The 21,247-nt window shown below is 40.8% G+C and overlaps 1 protein-coding gene across 1 annotated transcript in view; it reads left to right on the top strand.

Annotated features, from left to right (window-relative positions):
• Positions 1–4,924: 4,924 nt before the first annotated feature.
• ZNF280D (zinc finger protein 280D) overlaps positions 4,925–21,247 on the top strand; it is a 56,142-nt gene continuing 39,819 nt past the window's right edge. Inside the window, exons 1-4 of the mRNA XM_059823909.1 lie at positions 4,925–4,949; positions 10,175–10,320; positions 14,149–14,214; positions 14,323–14,693. Coding sequence (XP_059679892.1) covers positions 10,182–10,320; positions 14,149–14,214; positions 14,323–14,693 — 576 coding nt within the window. The 5' untranslated portion in view covers positions 4,925–4,949; positions 10,175–10,181. The remainder of the gene's footprint in view (positions 4,950–10,174; positions 10,321–14,148; positions 14,215–14,322; positions 14,694–21,247) is intronic.

Raw genomic sequence — 21,247 nt, forward strand, 5'->3', positions numbered from 1 at the left:
TTCCGTGACAGAGGTATCTGCCTGCTGGTGGTAACTCAATTGATCCCCATGTTTATGTAATCTATAAACTTGTAAGAGGCTTGTACAAATAGTTTATGGTGACATCTGTCACTGCGTCAGTTAAGAAATGTGAACTCCCTTTTTCTGGATACTACCTCCCAGTCACCTCTGTTGTTTGTGGAGAGATTTGGGGAAGTGAAAATTCTTTCAATCTAGTGAAATTGGTTAGATTATCATAGTAACAAAACGGATTTCCAAAGATGAATGTCAATAGCAATAGTTCTCAGAATTTCTTTATACATTCTTAATCCAAAGATAATGTAATTTGTAATGTATATCTGATTTTGTGCACCTTTAATGGCATGGTTAAAAGTTTTCCAAATTAGCCAGTAACTACAGATGAATAAAACACTAGCTTGCCTTATGATTTTATGGTAAGATAAGGTGGTTAACATTCTTTAAGCACACATTTTGCTGTTCTTGCATAGCAAGGTTTCTAAAGTATCAACTACATGTCCTGGCTTTCCACTATTTAGCTCTTCCGTCTTGATCTGGAAACATAAAGCAGTTCAACCAAACTATTTGTGTTGCTAAAAACTTTGATGGCAAGTTTGCCTTTTAGCTACATATGGGTGGGATGGCTGTGGTTAAAAACCAAAAGCATCAACAAGTTAAAAAGTATGATGCCAGGGTGAAAAGTAATCATCCAGCTTTTGCAGGCATTGATGCATTGTATAAAGACCTGCTAATTGATATAAAGAGTATGAGGATATTTTTTTTTCACAGCCCCAAGCTTTTTTTCCTCTAAGAGAAAAATGGATGACCATCTTGAGAATCACTATACTGGGCCTTTTGATTACAGAAATCAGCAACAGAGAGACATTTGTTTGCCTAATTTTTTTCTTGTCTCTATGAATCAATATGAGGATTTTTTTATTAACATTTGAGCTGAAGCAATCGAGAGCAACTGCTGTCTTGCAACTTGCTTGTCTCTAGTTATTAATTACTACTTGAGAAAATATGCTTTGGTTTCCAATTTGCCCCCCCTTTGCCTATCACAACTGCAAAATCCTCATGCTTAGCTGACTGACACTCTTGCCTCAAAATGCCTGTACCTGATAGGTAAAATAAGAACAATATGAACAACTGCTGGTTGATATGCAGAATAAAGTTGATAGTTGTATTCATAATTTCTCACTTATTGCACTCATCCCTCTACCAGCATAAAGTCAGAGGAGTCAAGACAGGAAATAAGTTATACCCCATGGTGGTGTGAGCAATACAGCTACCAGTTTCTGCTATTTCTTAACAAACTTCTGTATGCCTTGTCAAAATGAGACTGTTGTCTGTTAATTCATCAGTGGTTGATACAGGGTGATGTCGGGAAGAGACCCCTGGGATAGAACTAATGATAGTTTAGTCGGCAATTTACAACCGAGAAACAGAAGTAAAAGACCTGCAGACCAGAAGGAGCAGATCACAGTAACAAATAAAGAAAATCTACACTTAAAATGAATCTATGAATCTATCCTTGCAATTTTTTTGCTGGGGGGAAAGAAAAAGAATGGCAATGGAGAAGCAAAATACAAACAGCTAAACAGAATTCGTTTTTTGATTTGTCTGGCAGGTCCAACAGCTGCTAGAGTTGATAATATCAATGTGTCTAGTTGCCTACATCCATGCATCCATGTTAGCAAGTGTTTTAGTTTACAAATGCAACTCACTTTTATTTGTGGAGATTTTTTAACCTGCAGCAAGCAATACAAGCATTTTGGACCATTGAAGGATATTGCAATCAATTGACTTCTCTGGCACAGACAATGCTTTTGAGACAAAAAACAGAAACTGAGGAGGGATTACTGTCAATAACTCTCAGAAGAGAAAGGAATTTCTCTTTAGTAATTAAGTCACAGGCCAGTAGATCTAAGATTAAGTAATTCAGACTAGATTTCAAACTCAGTTTTCCTACTGTAGCTAACAATGCATGCATGCTGCCCAACTGCATGAAATACAATTGTGCTCTGTAATCAGCTTCTGCTAATCTCTTTTGGAGTATATCATATGATTGCAGTTTTCTCTGTAAGTTTTCAGGCATGGTCCTCCTAAAACCTCTTGCTACCTTATCAGTACCTCCTTTTACATATAATGCAGCCCTCTTTCATGGTACTTAATTCTGGCCGGCGTCTCCAGAATTTGCAGGTTTTTATACTGCATTTGAAAGTACTGCATGTCTTCTATCATACTGGCTTCTCCTATAGGAGAGATAAATCCTCCTGTGTGGTGCATCTGCCTATGCTTTTCTTATTGCAAGGACACCATGGAGGAACATGTTCTTTAATTGCCTGGATCTGCTGGCTCACTGCAATGATAACTGCCAAGGACTATTACTAAATGTGGAGAGTAGGAATCCCTGTTTTTATTTCCCCCTATCCCAGCACCTCCCATGTCATTTCCATGGCTGATGGGGAACATTTAGAAGGGCACCTTCACTGTTGATGCAGTCTATGAAGTCTCACATCTTAATGTCAAGAAGACACAGCTCACCTATATCACAGTACACTTCAGTCTCTTCTTTATAAAAAGAGCTTTTTCAGATCTCTTTAAACTTTCTACTTTTTTCTTTAGTTAGTCACCAATTATTTGTTGCAACACAAAGTTTTAGGGCTTTCTCATAAACTCTCTACTAAGCTTAGCCAGGATGCTCATCTATAAACTGAGGGAGCCTTGGAAAGAACTATTTTTTTGTAATTATGGGGGCTATTTACTATCCTTCATTCATTTGTGAGTTTCAAAGTTGTGAACACTTACTAATTCTCACTTGGTAAACTTGTTTTGCTTCTGTGGCTTTCTAAGATGATGCTCAAACAAGTTTATCCAAGGACTTAGGCAGGGGTCTTGCAGAACAGACAGTATGCAATTCTGCAACTTCAGAATGCACAAATTTCATAAATTAAATGTGAAGAGTTGATCTTAATTCTGTTATTTCACACTTTTTCAGTGTTTTACCTTGTAATCTTCTCTTTGTATTTATCTTGCTTTTGCAAGAACATAAACACCTGCAATGATTTCTCAGTAGGAAAATGAGTAGTTGAAAATATGTGTTTCAAATAACTGGACTATACCTCTCTCTTCCCAGTCATTTCTGTCTAAAATAAGTTCCCCTCTCTAGTTCCCATTTTTTTCTCCATTTTCCACCAAATATCAAGAATATTTCTTTCTTTCTTTCTTTTTTCCTCCTACTTCGGCAGAACAGCATAGTTTAATAATCGTTTAATTACTAAACTGTAATAACCAAATTATTTAATGGCATAATCACTAAGGAGCAATTATTTAATTACTAATGTTGTTTAGTTTTTTCTTTCACTTCTCTGAGGTTCCGGAGTACTTTGGAAACATCTCAAGGATAAAGATAATAGTGAAAATGAACAGAATATTTTCCAGGTTAAACACAGGAGTCAAATCTTTAGAGCTTTAGAGTTCACAAGGAGAAGGACACTTCACTTATTCTTCTGAAAAATACCTATATTTGAGAGAGAATTTACACTAAATAAATTGAGGCTGTCTGTAGGCAGCTATGGCAGGTGTCACCAACAGTAAGTTCTGAGAAGTATGGGCTGAAAAAGTTGAGATACAGATTACATTTGGTTAAGTACTTTCCCATTATTTATCTTCAAAATTCACCAGAAATATTTTCATATTTTTCTAAAGGAAGAATCACACTTTCTTTTCTTTTAATTAGGGTAGAATGGACAGCAAAATTGAGTAAAAAAGAAAATCTAAACTCAGGAGTATTCTGAAGAGAGATGTTGGCCAGAGTGAGAGAGCACTATGGACAAAAAGGCATGAGACAAACTGGAGTTCTTAGTCACCTTTTGATTCAGAGATTGTCATATGCAAATTCTGAGGTGAGAGAAAACGCAGCTCTTTGCGGTAATGCGCTCCAAAACTGTTTTCTCTAGCAACCGGGGCTTCGCTGCCCAGTTAAGGCCTTGTCTCGCAGTTTTGCATGTCCCACTGAAAGTAATGGGAACGCTTTATTCAGCAAAGGTTTGGAGCAGTTGTTCGTGTATTTGATTGTTATTTAACCCACTGGGTAAATGGCTGTGAAAAACCACGATGAAAACACAGGCGCACAATGAACCTCAAGTCTGAACAGCAGTCTGTTTAGTACCTCCACTGATTCCAGCAACATACTCTGCATTATATTCTCAGTTGTTTGTATTTAATGTTAACTTTGGGTAGAGCTTTCCCTAGCTTTTGTTTGGCCACGTGGCTGTGTGGAGCTACTAGTGCTTGTGACGGACCGTACCGCAAGGGAGAGGCCCGACCGCCTGTCCTGGCATACCGAAGGCCGTGCCCGCCGCCCCTGCACGCAGAACTGACAGCTGCGCTCGCTCGCACGGCGAGCGGGGCCTACCTACGGGCACCGCTGAGGTGAATGCTGTTCGCGGGTCTTCTCCCCGCCCGCGAGGCCCGCCGTGGATCTGGCCGCTTCGCGGCTGGCCCTGTCAGCCCTCGCCAAGGGGGCGGAGGACAGGCGATGCCGGGCGGGCGGGCGCGGACGACGGCGGCGGCTGCTGCTGCTGCTGCTGAGGGGGCGCGAAGCGGACGGCGCGCGCCAGACCGCCGCGGGGTGTGAGGCCCAGCACATGGCGCGTGGCACCGCCCCCGCGCGGGCCCGGCCCGGCCCCGCCCCGCGGCTGCCGGAAAGCAGGCGCCGCTGTGGGGCTGACCCGCGCTCTACCCGTCAGGCAGTGCGCTGGGCGCCGCGCGGCCACCCCCGCCTCCCTCGCCCGCCCGCCCTCCCTCCCCCGGCGGCGGCTGAGGTGGGGCGCCGCGGTCCGGCGATGTGAGGCGCCTCCGCCAGCGCGGCTATCTCCCATCCCCCCGCCAGCCCGGGAGGAAGGGAGCGGGGCGGCCTGCCGCGGCCTCTCCGGACGCGCAGTACGGTAAGCCAGCCCGCTCCTTCCCCTTGGCCCTCCCTGCCGGGGCGGCCTGCCGCCTCGCCGGGCGGAGGAAGCCGCCACTCGGCGGCGGGCGGGCCGCGGGGGGATTGTCGCCTGCGAGACCGACGCCATCTTAGGTCGGAGCCGCGGCCTTGCACCCCCCCCCCCCCCTCGCGTCTGTGGAGCGGGGACCCCGGGCCGTGAGGGCTTCCTCAGGCCGCCCGCGGGGCCCCGCTGGGCATCGGAGGGTCTGCCCGCAGGGGCGTCGCGGGCAGGGCTCGCTCTGTCCTGCCTTCGCCGTCCAGGGGCCGGTCGTGGCCAGGGCCGCCGGCAATGGCAGCGGATGCTGGGCTTGCCGCCGGGCCTCTTCACCTCCCGCCGCGGCTGTGGTATGCGGGCCTCGACCAAACCCGAGCCTGCAGCCTCAGTTGAGTCCTTGCGGTCATCCGGCACTGGGGAGGCGGGACGCAGGGTGGCCAGGCTGCGCCAGAGACGGCGGCGCCAGGGGCGCTGCGGGCGGAGCGGCAGCTGCTCGGCTGCCCTCGGGGACTTGGCTTCCTCCCGCGGCCTCGCACCCATCGCAGCTCGGGGGTGTGAACTTGTGACTGGTTTGCAAAAGCAATATTGCCCTAATCTAGGCGGAGCTTATACCATCTAATGGAGAGAGGGTAGTCTTGGCTGGTTGAGTTTGGTTTTGAGGGAAGTTGGTTTATACTTCGGTGTTTTAAAACTTTCAGGTTCAGTTTCAGCTTGGCCATCGTTTCTTCGCTGCTGAAACAGATGCAGCACTCAATAAAAATACAATTGCTCACAGTCCTGATGAAGCTGTGGATTGCACGCTCTTCTACAACTAACATGACGCAAAGTTATGTGCCTGTGTGGGAAATAGTCTGAAAAACACAACGTGGGTGCTCACCGTATGGTCTGTGTTGTAAATAATATAACTTCACTGTTCATTTGAAGTGCAGCTATTAAACTGGAAGGAAGAAAAATGTTTGAATAATGTGCTGACAATTCTAGTATGGAAAGATGGCAAACAAGGCTAGTTTGAGAACTTTCTCGTTAATGTAGATGTACTCATTCTTTAAGCTTGCTACCGGTTTCATACTAGTGATTTGGTTTCAGTTATTTTAAGCCAATCCAAAGAAGTATTGAGTATTGGAAAGCTCAATTGACCTTGAGTGGAACACGTGAATTGCATCTAAAGTAATAAACGGGTATTCAGTAACTCTAAATCTTATTGCAGCTGCATTTGCCATGATTTTCTGTAGTATTGATTTCCGTGCATCTTTAAGGTGCACTTTTACAAATCACTTTTTGCTGTTTTCACTACAACTGTTACACTGTTGTTACATTTACTAAAGTTTGTATCATTTTTGTTAACGTGAGTGCTTTTAAACCATGACAGTAAAAAAAAACAGGTTATAAATACAAGTGGCTTTTAATGAAGTTAGGTATCTTTAAATGTATTTGCCATGATAAAGAAAGATGTCCAAACTAGTGCTTTTAAAACTTATTTCATCAGAAGCTTATTGCTCTTTTGTACTATGAGTTCAATTTTTTTTTTTCTGTCTTGTATCAGGTTTTTAGTTCACTGCTTGTCTAGTGACTATAACAGTGTTCCATGGACTTGTGTCTTTGCAGGTTGTTGATTATCTGAGCCTGCCTCATGAACTGTTATGACTAGCCGTAGTTTTTGCTGGGCCTTCTAAAGTGATATCTTGATAGGGTATAATGATATTTTTTAAATGTTGTTCACAATTTTGACACTTCTTAGCCTAGAACAATGGTTTAAACACTTTCTTTGATTAAATACATAGAGCATTTCATCGTAGTTTTGGACCTCTCAGATGCATGGACTACCTTTAAGGAGATGTGTGTATGAATGTGTATATATGTTTATGCATATTAAAAATGAGGAAAATAGTCTATTGTCAATAGGTTTACCTTTCTTACACTGGTTTTTGCACCTCCACTGGGAAATACTTGGGGAGAGTGGGGGAAGGATTCACTGTTGGTTTTGGCTTTGAGAGCAACCACTAGCAGAATTTCTGGAATGCATTTTCTGAGTTAATGTAGTTAAAGAAGCTGAAAATTTGGAAGTTAGTTGTACTCTGAAAATGGATGTAGATGTTTCCTTTGGCAATGGAGACCATTTGAACAGTTCCTGCACACCTCCTGTAATCAAATCCATTCCCCGTTACTGCAGCTGTGATTGCTCAGGCCGCAGATTTTCTGACCTCTCAGTTGTGCCAGTAAAACTGTTAGTGGGCCAGGTTATTTTTAACCTGCAGTGGTTCAAGTCACAGTCCCGTGAAAAGTTGTGCTAGCACAAGTGAGGGAGCAGTGCAGGAACCGGGTGGGAACTCATTAGGCTGGATTTGTTGCCAGGAAAAAAGTCAGTCAAAGCTTGGCTTGAAATTATAGCACTGAAAAAAAGATTAATAGATCTGAAATAATCTTAACACTTGCCTTTTAAAAGCTGCCATATGTTTTGAGTCACCTTTTGAGAATACCTTAGTATGTACATCCTGATTCAAAAATGAAATGTCCATAAGAGGTGCCACCAGTTGGTGTAACTTCCTAAAAGTCCATGCCTATGTTACCGAATTACTTTTAACTATGTAAAAAAAAAAAAAAAAAAAGCATCATAGCGTAGCTGAGGTTATCGCATGTATCTTGTTAGAATCTGTCTGTTAACATATATTTGTTTGTGTCTATGCTCTCATATGCATTCTCTGAGCACATTTTATAATTGATTACTTTTTTCCCTGAGGTCAAATAAAACTTAATTTTTTTTATTGACACCCCCCCTCATATTTATGTTGTCAGTTCCATTAAAAAAGTCTCTGAAAATAGTCTTTCATTTTGCCTTGAAGTCTAATAAAATTTGCCTCAGTGTTAATAAAGAAAAGGCATTCTAAAGAACGTCCTTTGACAAAGGAGAGTCAGGCTTGATTCTCTTTCTGATACCTGGCACATGGCCCGGGTTGTCTCTGTCAAGTGCAAATTGGCTTCGTAGTCTTCCTCTTTTCCTGTGGTAAGAATCTAGTTTAATGCCTTAGTCTCTTCTTTCCTAGCACCTTGTTTAACTTCAGCACCCTAGGCTGATGGAGGGAGGAAGGAAGGAGTATAGTTTACTACTTTATATTATCCCCAAGACTTAGCATGTAACGCCAGCAGCCCCATTCGCATTCACTTTAATGAAAGCAGGGGCATGAATCTGTGTGCTCCCCTGTGATAAGCTGTTACAAACTAATTATTTCTACAGTCCATGACCAAATCTAGCAGGTCATTACTCCTATCCTGAAATTGTCTTCTCTGATAAGATACTTTTGTTAGTTTCTCACTGTGTCTGTGCTGAAGACTTCCATTTCAAACACTATTGATAAATAATGAGGGGTATTCTGAGTTTTGCATAATTATACTTTCAAAAAAGAAACTTGACCCAATGTTCAATATGTTGCTCTTGAAATATTTTTGGAAAGGAGACAATCATGGGAAATTGTACAGAAAAATGTGTTGAATTAACACCCTCTTCATCTTAGAACGTCCCTCTACATCTTAGTTTAAGACGTATCAGTTTATCATTATGAATGTAATCTTGGTTTTGTCACCTTGTGTATAAGGTTTGGTAGTCTTTAATGATGTAATCATATACATTAGTGCTGGTCTGATGCCCTGGCTATTAGGTTTAGGGAGTCAAGCTGTGAGAGAACTGTCACTGCATAATAGTGGAAAGTCAAGCTTCTCTAACTAGTTTGCTTTGTCAGGTAAGTGTTGCAGCAGCACAAGAATGAGAGAAGTACTGGTAATGTTTTTTGTTGGCAGTGGCCTGGTAATAAGACTAGAAATATTCTTATATTGATTGTGGCCTTGATGAAAGGAACTATTGCTTGGCTATTCTTCCCTTTTTGTCAAAGTAGTCCAATGATTAATTGAATTTCATGTGCTTAACTGATCATTAATTTCAAGGAATTCCTATATTGGCTGGAGTTACTATTGGGTTCCTCATGGAAAACTGTGTTTGCCCTCCAATTTCCAAAAAAATGGAGACATGGAATTTTGTGAAGCTCTGTGTCTTAGGCAAAGCAAACAGTGTTGTATCGGGATCCTGGTTATTGCTGAGACAGCCCTGTGGTTTTGTGAAATTACTGGTCTTATTACAAATTAGATTATTGGTAGTGTGTGTAAAGAAATAGAAAAGTTTCTTATTTCCTGTATTGTTCAGAAATACTTTCAGGATTGTGTTAGAGGATGTGAAAAGAAAGGAAAACTTCATTGGCCATAACCGTTTATTTAAAAAACAAATAAAACCAGCTGTGATTAGAGATTCTGATTGTAATTTGGTTAATTCCAAAAGCTACATATTTTCATTACAGTTTTCAGACATGACTTTTTTTCCTTACTGCAAGAGCAAGTCTCCAAGCATGAGGGACTCAGTCTAATGAGATCTATGCAAAATTTTTATCAAGTCCTAATTGATAATGAAAAGACTATGCGATGTGTTGTGGATATGATTTTGGGTTTTTGTTGTTGCTGTGGGGGTTTTTGTTTGAGTTGGTTTTGTAGGTGGTTGGTTTGGTTTTTGTTGTGGGGGTTTTATGGAGTTTTTGTTTTGTTTTGTTTTTTGTTGGGTTTCAAAGAAAATGTGACTGTATGGGAAGCCCTGGCAAAATCTTAAAAATTTGTGTGGCCATGGTAGGTGCTGGGTTTGGATGGGCTTTGGTTTGGGTTTTTTTAGATGCAAAGAGAATAAAGCTGTAACTAGTGTTTCAGTAACTCAGTTGTCTCAGGTATATTACATGCTTCATAGCAGGATCTTCACATTTCTTGTGAATCATTTACCTGGAATAGGAGTATTTTTGAAAAGATACCTTTCATTGTGGTGTCAGAGGCTTCCTCCAATAGTTACTGGTGGATTATACAGAAATAGTTTAAATTATGTGGAGGGTATCTTTGGTCTTTTCTCATCTTTAATAGTGTAGATGGGAATTCAAATAATTATCAAAAAGGTGATGTGATGTCGATCTTTGAAGATCACCTACATCAGTCAGATTCAACCTGTACAGAACATGGCGAGGGGGTGGGTGGGGTGGGGAAGGAAGACCGTTCTGTGGGAGTTATCGTCAATCGTATTGTATCGTAATCTTTATTGAGCAGTGAAACATTTGTTTCATGAAAGTACTGAATGTTTCGGTATGTGTGTTTTGTTTTTTACTGTTTAGTCTCAAGATGGCAGAATTATTTATGGAATGTGAAGAAGAGGAACTAGAACCATGGCAAAAGAGAGTGAAAGAAGTGGAGGAGGATGATGATGATGATGAGCCAATCTTTGTTGGGGAAATCTCAAGCTCAAAGCCAGCTAGTACATGTAAGATAACATTTTCTGTAATTTAAAACAGATATTTCAAGGTGTAAAACTTCAAACTCACTTTGAAAATATAGAATTTTTAACAGTAAGACTTAAAAAATTCTACATCTTAAAGCTGTTCTGTGGTTCGTTGTCATACTGAAAATTGGAATTCTAAGAAATTCGGTCCTAAAACCCGGGTTATGCACAGCTATGTCTATCTCTACCCTTAAATCTCTGAAGTCAAAACAAGGATGTTTGAAGGTTTTAGCATTAACAATATGGTTAAAAATCCAATGCTGAAACCATGCATGCAATTGCTTTTAATATAGTTGATATTTAGTCAGATACTTGGAATTGTCTCCCTACTAAAGTAATGTGCATGAATTTAAATCTTCATGTTATAGTCCCTCTTTTTTCTCCACCCCACATTTCATACGTTGGTGGACAGTCTGAATGGGTGGACATCATTCTGACAAAACCAAGGTAACTGTGTTAAGTGTCTATAATAAAAGCATAATCAGGAAAAGTAATTAATGTAAAAATAATAGAAGCCTCTCTGTTAAGTAGGAGATTTTTATTAATAAATTCATCCCCTGTAAAATAAAGAGTTTTTTTCATCAAGTTCTGTAGTTTTCTCCTAATGCAGGCAGTGCAGGGTGTGAGGTTAGGTGGTTGTGATGACAGCAGATGTGTCAGGATGCCGTTTTTGTCCTGTGCTTGGGCTTTGGCAGGTAAGTAAAGGAGACTGTTATTTTTGTTACTTTAATTTTAGTAATGAAACTTTCTGATTTCTGTATGCAGCCATCTTGTAGTCAATTATTAAGAGGTTTGACCTAAGGTTTCTCTACCTATTGAATACACAAGACTTTGCCTGGTGAGGTTTACTGCTTTCAGTTTGTGCCTCATCTCTGCTATGCTTGTATCCAAGGTTTCCATAGTAATTTTCTGAAGATGTATAGTTTGTAGTGAAAAATCTCAAGACAAAATGTTAAACTAGGCTCTCTGTCACACGCTGTATGGACTTTGGAGCTATTATTAGCTGTTCAGTTATTTTAGTCTACAATACTTTCATCTTGCGTCTTAACTCTTTTACTTTGTTAGTCACTGGGATAGTAAGTCTAATGTTTCTTACACTAGCTTAAAAAAGTCGAAAATTGTGTTTTAAATATTAAAGGAATACTGAATCTGATGTCAAAGTTCTATCACCTGAAAATTGTTCTTAAGGGTTAATATTTTTGAATATTTTAAAAATATTCTAGATCCTCTTGAAAACTATTTTAAAATTACTCTTAAGAAGTTTTCTGCAGTTACAAACTTCTAGAAGGACTGAAAAATACACTTACTGTTTTCTGGAAGGTCCAGAGACCTCTGGATTGCTGTTGGTCATTGGCAGTAAGTCATGGCATAGAACAACTATTAAGGCACTAGGCGTATGTTTGAACAATGAAGATGCCAAGTTTCATCGCAGTCATTGTAGTCTCAAGATTTTTTTTGTAGTCATAAAGGATAGAAATAGTTCATGTGAAAACTATACCTTTTATATGATTCAGCAACTTCAAGAACTTCGGTCAAAGATAGAGACTTACAGTGTATGCCTCTCGTTCTACTGCTGTCCATACTCAGTCCTGACACAAGTAAAATCACTTATGGTATAACCTTATACTTTATCTCTTTTCCTTCCCTTTCCTCAACTTTTCTCTTTGTAATCTTCTACTTCACTGTCAAAAACAGCTATGGAAGAATGACTTCAGTTCTTCTCTGGCTTGTAAGTAGTACTACCTGGCAGTAGTCAGGCTTCAGTTCGTTATTGGTGATAGGCAAGACACAGTGAACACAACTTTGCTTACCACTGTTATTTAGTTTTTACCAGAGAAAATTCCTGTCTGATCAGATGGAAAATTAGATGACAAATGGAGACTCACTTGTAGTTCTTAATTTTTCTGAAAGGTATATTTTCTGCAATACACAGCAATTTTTTTAACCTTTTCCTGACAAAGCAATTATCAGCTTTTATACAGACTGGTGTGGAAAACTTGAAGGAAATAGTTAAAAACCCAACTTTGACCTGCTGGCACAGTGTCATGTACAATGAAGTGCCTCTTCTGATGTACTGGAGGATTAGTTTGACTGGCATGAAAAGTAATTCATAGTTTGTTCCCTTTACCATTTCTTGCAGCTGCTCATTTTTCCTACAGTTACTGCTCATTTTTCTTGCTTCCTTTTTCATAATGATACAAACCTGTAATTTGTTGCTACCTTAAAATGTTGTTCAGCATGTTAGCTTTCTTATACTTCAGTGCTGTTTTACCTAAACAGGACAAATAATGCTTTGATGGGGGAGGAGGAAGGGCATGTCAAGTCTGTGATGAATCACTTGAGTCATGTAAATCTAGTTTATCATTTCAAATTACTGGTTTCCTGAAACTTTCTTTTTAAAAACAGTAAAATCTACCTTTGTATTTTAGGATGTGAATTGTGTGTGCATCAGACTGTCTGAAGCTGAATATGCTTTGTGAGACATAACTTTTGGATAGCTTTTTTTTTGTAGGTAGATGAAAGCTTTAGTTTCATTTCACTCTTGAATTCAAATGTGAGGTATAGATTTATTAACAAACACAAAAAAGTATGTGTTCAGCTAAATCCTGAATTAAGTTAATACTTGCTTATAGTGTTGTGTTGAAGTAAAAACAGTATTACTATTATGGGACGAAATTTCATCATATCTTAAAAAATGCAAACCTGTTTGGATCTGTTGGTTGCAGCTGCTTTTTTTTATAAGTATGATCTAAATGCAGGTGACAGGTTGAAAGCTGTGATCTTCTGAGCTCTACTGCTATTAGATTTATTTATCAACCTGAGTAGTGTATACTGATGAGCCAGTGCTGGTGGAAACAGCCTTAAGGTTGTTAAACACAATGTTATAGATACTCCAAGATCCATTGTTTTAGATCCTGATGTAATTTGACCCTGGTTTGAGAAGGTACTTTAAATCTTGCTGGTTAGATACTGGAAGATCAATCTAATTTCATATGCATATTTTCACATGTCAGAGCAAGAAACTTGACAGTAACACTAATGGAATTGAGAATCTGGCAATAGAAAAATGTTTTGATTTTGATTAATATTTTTGTAATGTTCTGGAATGATCAGAAACCCCAGACTAAGACATAAAAAGTCAAGGGATATTGTGGCATTAGTTAGGGAGTAAACATCACATCTAAGAAATTGCATGTGTTTCTGATGAGCTAGAATTCTGGTCATAGACTACCATGTAGGATATGTAAGAAAATCAGTCCTCTTGTAATGCAATTCCAGCACAACTCCTTTGATTACTGTTCTGTTGATTTTTCTTTTACATTGGAAAACGGAGATCATGAAGTCTATAAGCAAGTTTAAGTGCTGTATTTTCCTGTAATACAGAAGCAAACTGTGTAGTTACTGGTTTAGAGAAAATGCTTCCTTTAGCGTAGAGCAGTTCTAGCATTTAGGGAACTTGCTATATATATGAGAAACAGAAGTGAATAAATGCATTGTAATCAGCAAAGCTAAATATTTATGAAATGTTCTTTTTCTGTTTGCACTCTTATTTGTGTGTTAATCTATCTCTAAGAAAATAAAAACTGAGATTCTTACATGAACTAGCTTAACCTAAGAGGAGTAGAAGAACTTATCTTAATTTGTACAAATGACTCTTTGTTTTGCCAGGTATTTATTTTAGAAACAGTATTCTAATTTATAAGTCAAATCCTGATTGGCTTAATTAGTGGATATGAATGCTGCTTTTAATTTGAAAAGCAATGAAGCTATTAATTTAACTGCAATTAAGATAAATGTAACTTTTGACAGATATATTGAACAGAGTCAACCTCAGCTCATCACGAAGGGGGATACAGAATGGTGCACCCAGTAGAGGTACTTTATTGTCCTAATATGGTAATTAAAAACAAAAAAATCCACAACACTTATGAAACATCTGACTGTAAAATTATATAAAGATAACTTTGGAATCCTTTGCAACAGGTACAGTTACTACATTCAAGCCGGACAGTCACCATTATGCGACACCTGCCTCCAGCCCCAGTGCCATGCCTGTTTCATCAGTCTTTCAGTCTGTATCCAGACCTACAACTAGCTCTGTAGCAGTTCAGCCACTGTCCGTACCAGTGAATGTTTCAGGAACTTCACAAACACTGCAAAGACCAGTTGCTGGATGTTTATCAACACAGCAGATGCCTGGGTCAAGTTCTGGAATATCACAGCCTGTTAGCAGACCTGTAACCATTCCAGTGACGACACAGCCAGTATCAAGAAATATCACCGTTCCTGTAGTGGCTCAACCTGTATCCAGGCCAGTGACTACTGTAACAGCACAGTCTGTAATACTCAATCAGGTAAATTTTTATTCCCTTAAACTAAAATACTCAGGTGCCCTTACTTTTGGATAAATTAATGAGGAACATACTGACTCAGTCTAGTAATTTGAAGACCTGGACTAGATGGTAGACTAGCATTATATAAACTGTGAAGATTCTAGGACCATAACTTTGCACTGGTGAATTAAAATATATATTTGAAAATACTGATTTGCAAGACTCAAAGATGATAGCTTTAGTAACAGTGGAATTACATTAAATGAAAATCTTAGGCATAAGAGAAATCGGTGCTGTTTAGGTTGTGTGGAGAAATGATGGAAATTCTCATTCTCTAAACTTTGCAGATTGCTCTGCTCAGAGACAGATCCTCCATATTGATTAACTAATTTAATTATTAAATAGCTTGCATTTGGTGTTTAAAGTAACTTTGTGGTTTTCCCACCTGATTTTTAGAGTGCCTGTCTTGGGATTTTTGCTTCTTAAGAGAATGCTATACTGGTAGCTCCCTAGGTATTTTTGCTTTTTGTTTTATGTGTCAGTTGTAGTGAAACAGTAGTATGATAAGGAGGGCTTAAGCAACCAAAAGTTGCAGAGTCAGTAGATGAAACAATTTGGCAATGTACTTGTTTTGTTTGAAAAGCCCAAGGGAATTATGCACATAGATCATGTATCATAGATATTCCTGGATTGCCACAAAACCTCAGGATGATAACTTTAGCGAGTCAAGTTAGATGCTGTTTTTTATTGCCTTAGCTGTTGGATCTCTGTGAGAGAGAAAGAATGAGGATTAAAATTTCATATTTGTATGAGGTAAACTATGATGTAATACCTTTATTGAAAATAATTTAAGCTGGAACTGTTTAGACAATGTGCCTGTAATATTAGCTACTGCTGTCAGGTTAAAATGAAGCCTCACAGTGGACACCATCTCCACCATCCATGCAAATATACACACCTGCAGTTGTCCCAGCTGTCAGTCTTCTGGTATAAATAAAAATCATGCATAAAAATAATATGTGAAACAAGGGTATCAGTCTGAATGAACGTAGTTAATAAGGCCATTAAAACATTAGAATTAGGTGTCCTTCTTAAGACTTGTGGCTAAATCATTGCTGATCGGTGGCTGTATTTTAAGAAAAACAATGCAATGGATTCATTGCCTATCAAATGGGTAGCTGAATCTCTGGCAGATTCATTAGGAAAGAACTCATACCTTCCAATTTTGAGTCTTCAGCAGTTGATTGGTAGTTTGAAGAGAGAAATTGTGGGCATGGCTGAAGTGGGTTAGCTAAATCAGTCTGTCACTGTATCTAAGAAGGCCTAAAAATGATATAATCAAAAGTCCAGATATCAGTAGGATATCTAGATTGCCTGTGGAGTCCTCTTAAATCTGCCTTTATAAAGCAGGACAGTTTAATACAGAAACATCTGCTACTTCACATAATGTATACACATATCTCAAGTCTGTGAATTTTATTTTTATAAATGCATACTTATGACATAGTATGCTTTATTAAATCCTTCAAAGGAGTACCAGGATGGCTTGCAGAATCTTAACTGCAAAAGAAAGCCCTCTCCTTACTCCCCTTGCCCATACATGCTCATGTTTTTGTTCTAATAGACAAAGCTGCTAGTGGCCTCTACACTGATTTTATTAGAAAACCTTAGAGTAAACAGACCTAGGAAAGCTGAACTTCTCCAAAAGGTATATGTAAGCTGGACGTAACTCATCAAGACAGTGATTTCCTTTAAAGACGCTATGCACACAGCACTTCTTTCTGTGAGAGTTCTTTCTCATTCGTAGAGTTTACTTTCAACAGGAATGTCACAGGTGAGACTTTAGTTAAGTTTTATAGTCTTACTTTGCCAAAATCTGCAGGTTGGTGTTCTTCCCTGGCAGAGTAGAGAAACACTTAATTGAAGAAGTGAAAGCCTGAAAGATGACTTTCAAGGTACACAGCATGGAAGAGGATATCTAACCATGTATTAGTCAGTTCTGTCTATTCCAAGTTAGAGTGACATGCTTTAGAAAGTAATGCATCCTCTTCTGGGATATCTAGTGCATAACTATTCCACTGTTGAAATTATCATATAATATATGGTTTCTTTACAGTGTTGACATTTTGATCATGGCTTTCATGAGCTCTTAATTTTTTTAAGTTATCCTAAATGTAACATCATATTCTTTGGATGTTAAGAAATTCTTAAGTACCTTTATGAAGATTTTTCTGGGTTTTTTTCCTTGCATAAGAAAGTGAATCTTCCATCTCTTCAACTTAACTTTTCTAGATTCTTAATTGTATTTCCAATTTAGGCTTATCTAGAATAACTTGTTTTCTTGGTTTTGTTTCGTTCCTGCCACTTGATTACGCTATATGTTTTATGGGGAAAGAGGCTTGTTTGGTGTGCTTTTTTTTTTAGTGAAGTACTGTAGTTCAGCTTCTAGGGCCAAGTTCTGTGATTTTTAATATCACTCCTGCCACATTGTGTCATTTGCTGTTCTTAGTGTCATATGTATACTACCTATATTTTGGTTCATGTCCTTGGTTTGAATTGTCTTCATTCAAGAGCTCCTTAGGTTTTTTGGACTTTTTTTTCCCCTTTTATTTAGTCTTTATTTCACTTGCAGTCACTGTTTTATATTGACGATTTTCTGCCTTGGGCTTTCTGTGACATTTTTGTTCACACATTTTCTGTTTTTTCCCAACTTGATTCTTCCTAAGTGGTAAGGGCTTCAAATAAGTTTTTCTGGAAAATGTTTGACGATTGGATCTTCAGCTTCCAGATCACAGAATCATTTACATTGGAAAAGACCTTTAAGATCATCTAGTCCAACTGTAAACCTAACACTGCCAAGTCCACCACTAAACCACGTCCCTAAGTGCCTCACCCACACATCTTTTAAATACCTCCAGTGGTGGTGACTAAACCACCTCCCTGGGCAGCCTGTTCCAATGCCTGACAACCCTTTCGGTGAAGAAGTTTTTCCTAATATCCAACCTAAACCTCCGCCGGTGCAACTTGAGGCCGTTTCCTCTTGTCCTATCACTTGTCGTTTGAGAGAAGAGACTGACACCCACCTCTCTACAACCTCCTTTCAGGTAATTGTAGAGAGTGGTAAGGTCTCCCCTCAGCCTCCTCTTCTCCAGGCTAAACAACCCCAGTTCCCTCTGCCGCTCCTCGTAAGACTTGTGTTCCAGACCCCTCACCAGCTTTGTCGCCCTTCTCTGGACACACTCCAGCACCTCAATGTCCTTCTTGTAGTGAGGGGCCCAAAACTGAATACAGTATTGGAGGTGCAGCCTCACCAGTGATGAGTACAGGGGCACGATCGCTTCCCTACTCCTGCTGGCCACACTGTTTCTGATACAGGCCAGGATGCCATTGGCCACCTGGGCACACTGCTGGCTCATGTTCAGCTGGCTGTCTGTTGACACTCCCAGGTCCTTTTCTGCCGGGCAGCTTGCCAGCCACTCTTCCCCAAGCCTGTAGCGTTGCATGGGGTTGTTGTGACCCAAGTGCAGGACCCAGCACTTGGCCTTGTTGAACCTCATACAACTGGCCTGGCCCCATTGATCCAGCCTGTCCAGATCCCTCTGCAGAGCCTTCCTCCCCTCGAGCAGATAAACGCTCCCGCCCAACTTGGTGTCATCTGCAAACTGAGTGAGGGTGCACTCGATCCCCTGGTCCAGATCATTGATAAAGATATTAAACAAGACCAGTCCCAGTACCGAGCCCTGGGGAACACCACTTGTGACCAGCTGCTAACTGAATTTAACTCCATTCACCACAACCCTTTGGGCTCGGCCATCCAGCCCGTCCAAGCCATGAGCAGTCAGTTTCTCCAGGAGAATACTGTGGGAAACGGTGTCAAAGGCTTTACTAAAGTCTAGGTAGACAACATCCACAACCTTTCCCTCATCCACTAAGCAGGTCACCTTGTCGTAGAAGGAGATCAGGTTAGTCAGGCAGGACCTGCCTTTCATAAACCCATGCTGACTGGGCCTGATCACCTGGTTGTCCTGTATGTGCCACGTCGTGGCACTCAAGATGATCTGCTCCATAATCTTCCTCGGCATGGAGGTCAGACTGACAGGCCTGTAGTTCCCTGGATCCTCCTTCTGGCCCTTCTTGTAGATGGGCATCACATTTGCTAACTTCCAGTCAACTGGGACCTCGCCGGTTAGCCAGGACTACTGGTAAATGATGGAAAGTGGCTTGGTGAGCTCTTCTGCCAGCTCCCCCAGTACCCTTGGGTGGATCCCATCAGGCCCCATAGACTTTTATGTCTCTAAGTGGTGTAGCAGGTTGCTAACCATTTCCCCTTGGACTGTGGGGGCTTTCCCTGTCCCTGTCTTCCAGCTTGGGGCGCTGGATACCTGGAGAACAACTGTTTTTACTATTAAAGATTGAGGCAAAGGCGGCATTAAGTGCCTCAGCCTTTTCCTCATCCTTTGTCGCTATGTTTCCCCCTGCGTCCAGTAAAGGATGAAGATTCTCCTTAGCCCTCCTTTTGTTGCTAATGTATTTATAGAAACATTGTTTATTGTTTTTTGTGGCAGTAGCCAGATTAAGTTCTAGTTGGGCTTTGGTGCTTCTAATTTTCTCCCTGTGTAACCTCACGACATCCTTGTAGTCCTCCTGAGTAGCCTGCCCCTTCTTCCAAAAGTCATAAACTCTCCTTTTTTTCCTGAGTTACAGTCGAAGCTCTCTGTTCAGCCAGGCTCCTCTTCTTCTCTGCCGGCTCATCTTGTGGCACATGGGGACTGCCTGCTCCTGTGCCTTTAAGACTTCCTTCTTGAAGAGTGTCCAGCCTTCCTGGACTCCTTTGCCCTTCAGGACTGCCTCCCAAGGGACTCTGTCCACCAGGCTCGTAAACAGGCCGAAGTCTGCCCTCCGGAAGTCCAAGGTAGCAGTTCTGCTGACCCCCCTCCTTATTTCTCTGAGAATCGAAAACTCTTAGCATTTCATGATCACTGTGCCCATGATGGCCTCCCCCACAAGGCCTTCTCTGTTCACAAACCACGGATACAGCAGGGTGCCTTCCCTAGTTGGCTCACTCACCAGCTGCGTCAGGAAGTTCTCTTCCACACACTCCAGGAACCTCCTGGACTGTTTCCTCTCTGCTGTACTGTGTTTCCAGCAGACATCTGGTAAGTTGAAGTCCCCCATGAGAACAAGGGCTAGCGATTATGAGACTTCTCCCAGCTTCTTATAGAATATTTCATCTGCCTCTTCATCCTGGTTGGGTGGTGTATAACAGACTCCCACCACGATAACTGCCTTGTTGGCCTTCCCCCGATTCTTACCCACAGACACTCAACCCTATTGTCACCATCGTTAACCTCTGGACAATCAAAACACTCCTTGACATACAGGGCTACCCCACTGCCTCTCCTTCCTTGCCTGTCCCTTCTGAAGAGTTTGTAGCCTTCCAGTGCAGCACTCCAGTTGTGTGAGTCATCCCACCATGTTTCTGTGATGGCCACTATATCATAGTTTTCCTGCTCGACAGTGGCTTCCAGCTCCTCCTGTTTGTTGCCCATGCTGTGCGCATTGGTATAGATGCACTTCAGTTGGTCTATTGATCCTACCACCTTTTGGGGAGGAGAAGCCCTAATTCCTATGTGACCATTCTCAGGTGCTTTCCTGGGTTCTAACACATCAATAATCCCTATGTCTTTGCTGCTGCCTGGGTCCCCATCCCCTACCTCTGCTGAGATGGCAGTCCAAAGGTCCTTGCCAGTCCCTCAAACACTGGCATGCCACCCCCAGGCTTATCTTCAGCGAGCCTGGTTATATCCCTTCCCCATTTGTTGAAACTTAATTTTGAGATGAAAATACTGTGATGTGAAGATGACTGTAAGGTATGACTAGACACTGTGGCAGGACCCCTCTTTAGCTGAACATCCTTCAGAGTGCCTTTGCATTCTTGATATGGTACAATATTTTTTTAATATCAGGATGCCAAAGTTTTTTCTGTGGGAACTGCATTGCTTTTGATCACCAACTGGGTTGAAACACATTTCCTCAATTTCATTACATGTAGGTCTATAATTTATCTTTTGTCAATGATTGGTATTCCAATTTTATTATTGAAATACCCCTTTCTTGATTTGCTGATTTCCTGTAAAAGTCTAGTTTTTGTGTTCTTGTTACTGCATTACGTTAATGCAGTTCTAAAAACTTGGAGTTGAATTTGGCTTCAGTCATACTGGTTACAGCAATTCTAATTCAGTCAGAGCTGCTTGCTGTTGTATATGATCGCATAGGGCTATCCTCCTCTTCACGAAAAATTTGTTCTTAGCAGTGAAGATCGGTAATTCAGCGCTCCGAATGCTCTCCAGTAAGCCCCAGCCAATTTTGTCCGTATCTTTCCCCTACTTAATAGGCACTTTGCTCAGTCTGAGTGTGATGCAGGTTACAGCAGTTCCTAGTTAATTTTGGGAGAGCAAAGGTCCAATACCATGCATTATAATTCCTCTGGGTGGATTTGGTTACCAATAATCACGTTGGTTTCCACAGTTAGGAAATGTAGGATGCATAGTATGAACCCAGTATTTTCACTAGTC

Source organism: Gavia stellata, chromosome 13 (assembly GCF_030936135.1).
Source record: "Gavia stellata isolate bGavSte3 chromosome 13, bGavSte3.hap2, whole genome shotgun sequence".
Taxonomy (NCBI): domain Eukaryota; kingdom Metazoa; phylum Chordata; class Aves; order Gaviiformes; family Gaviidae; genus Gavia; species Gavia stellata.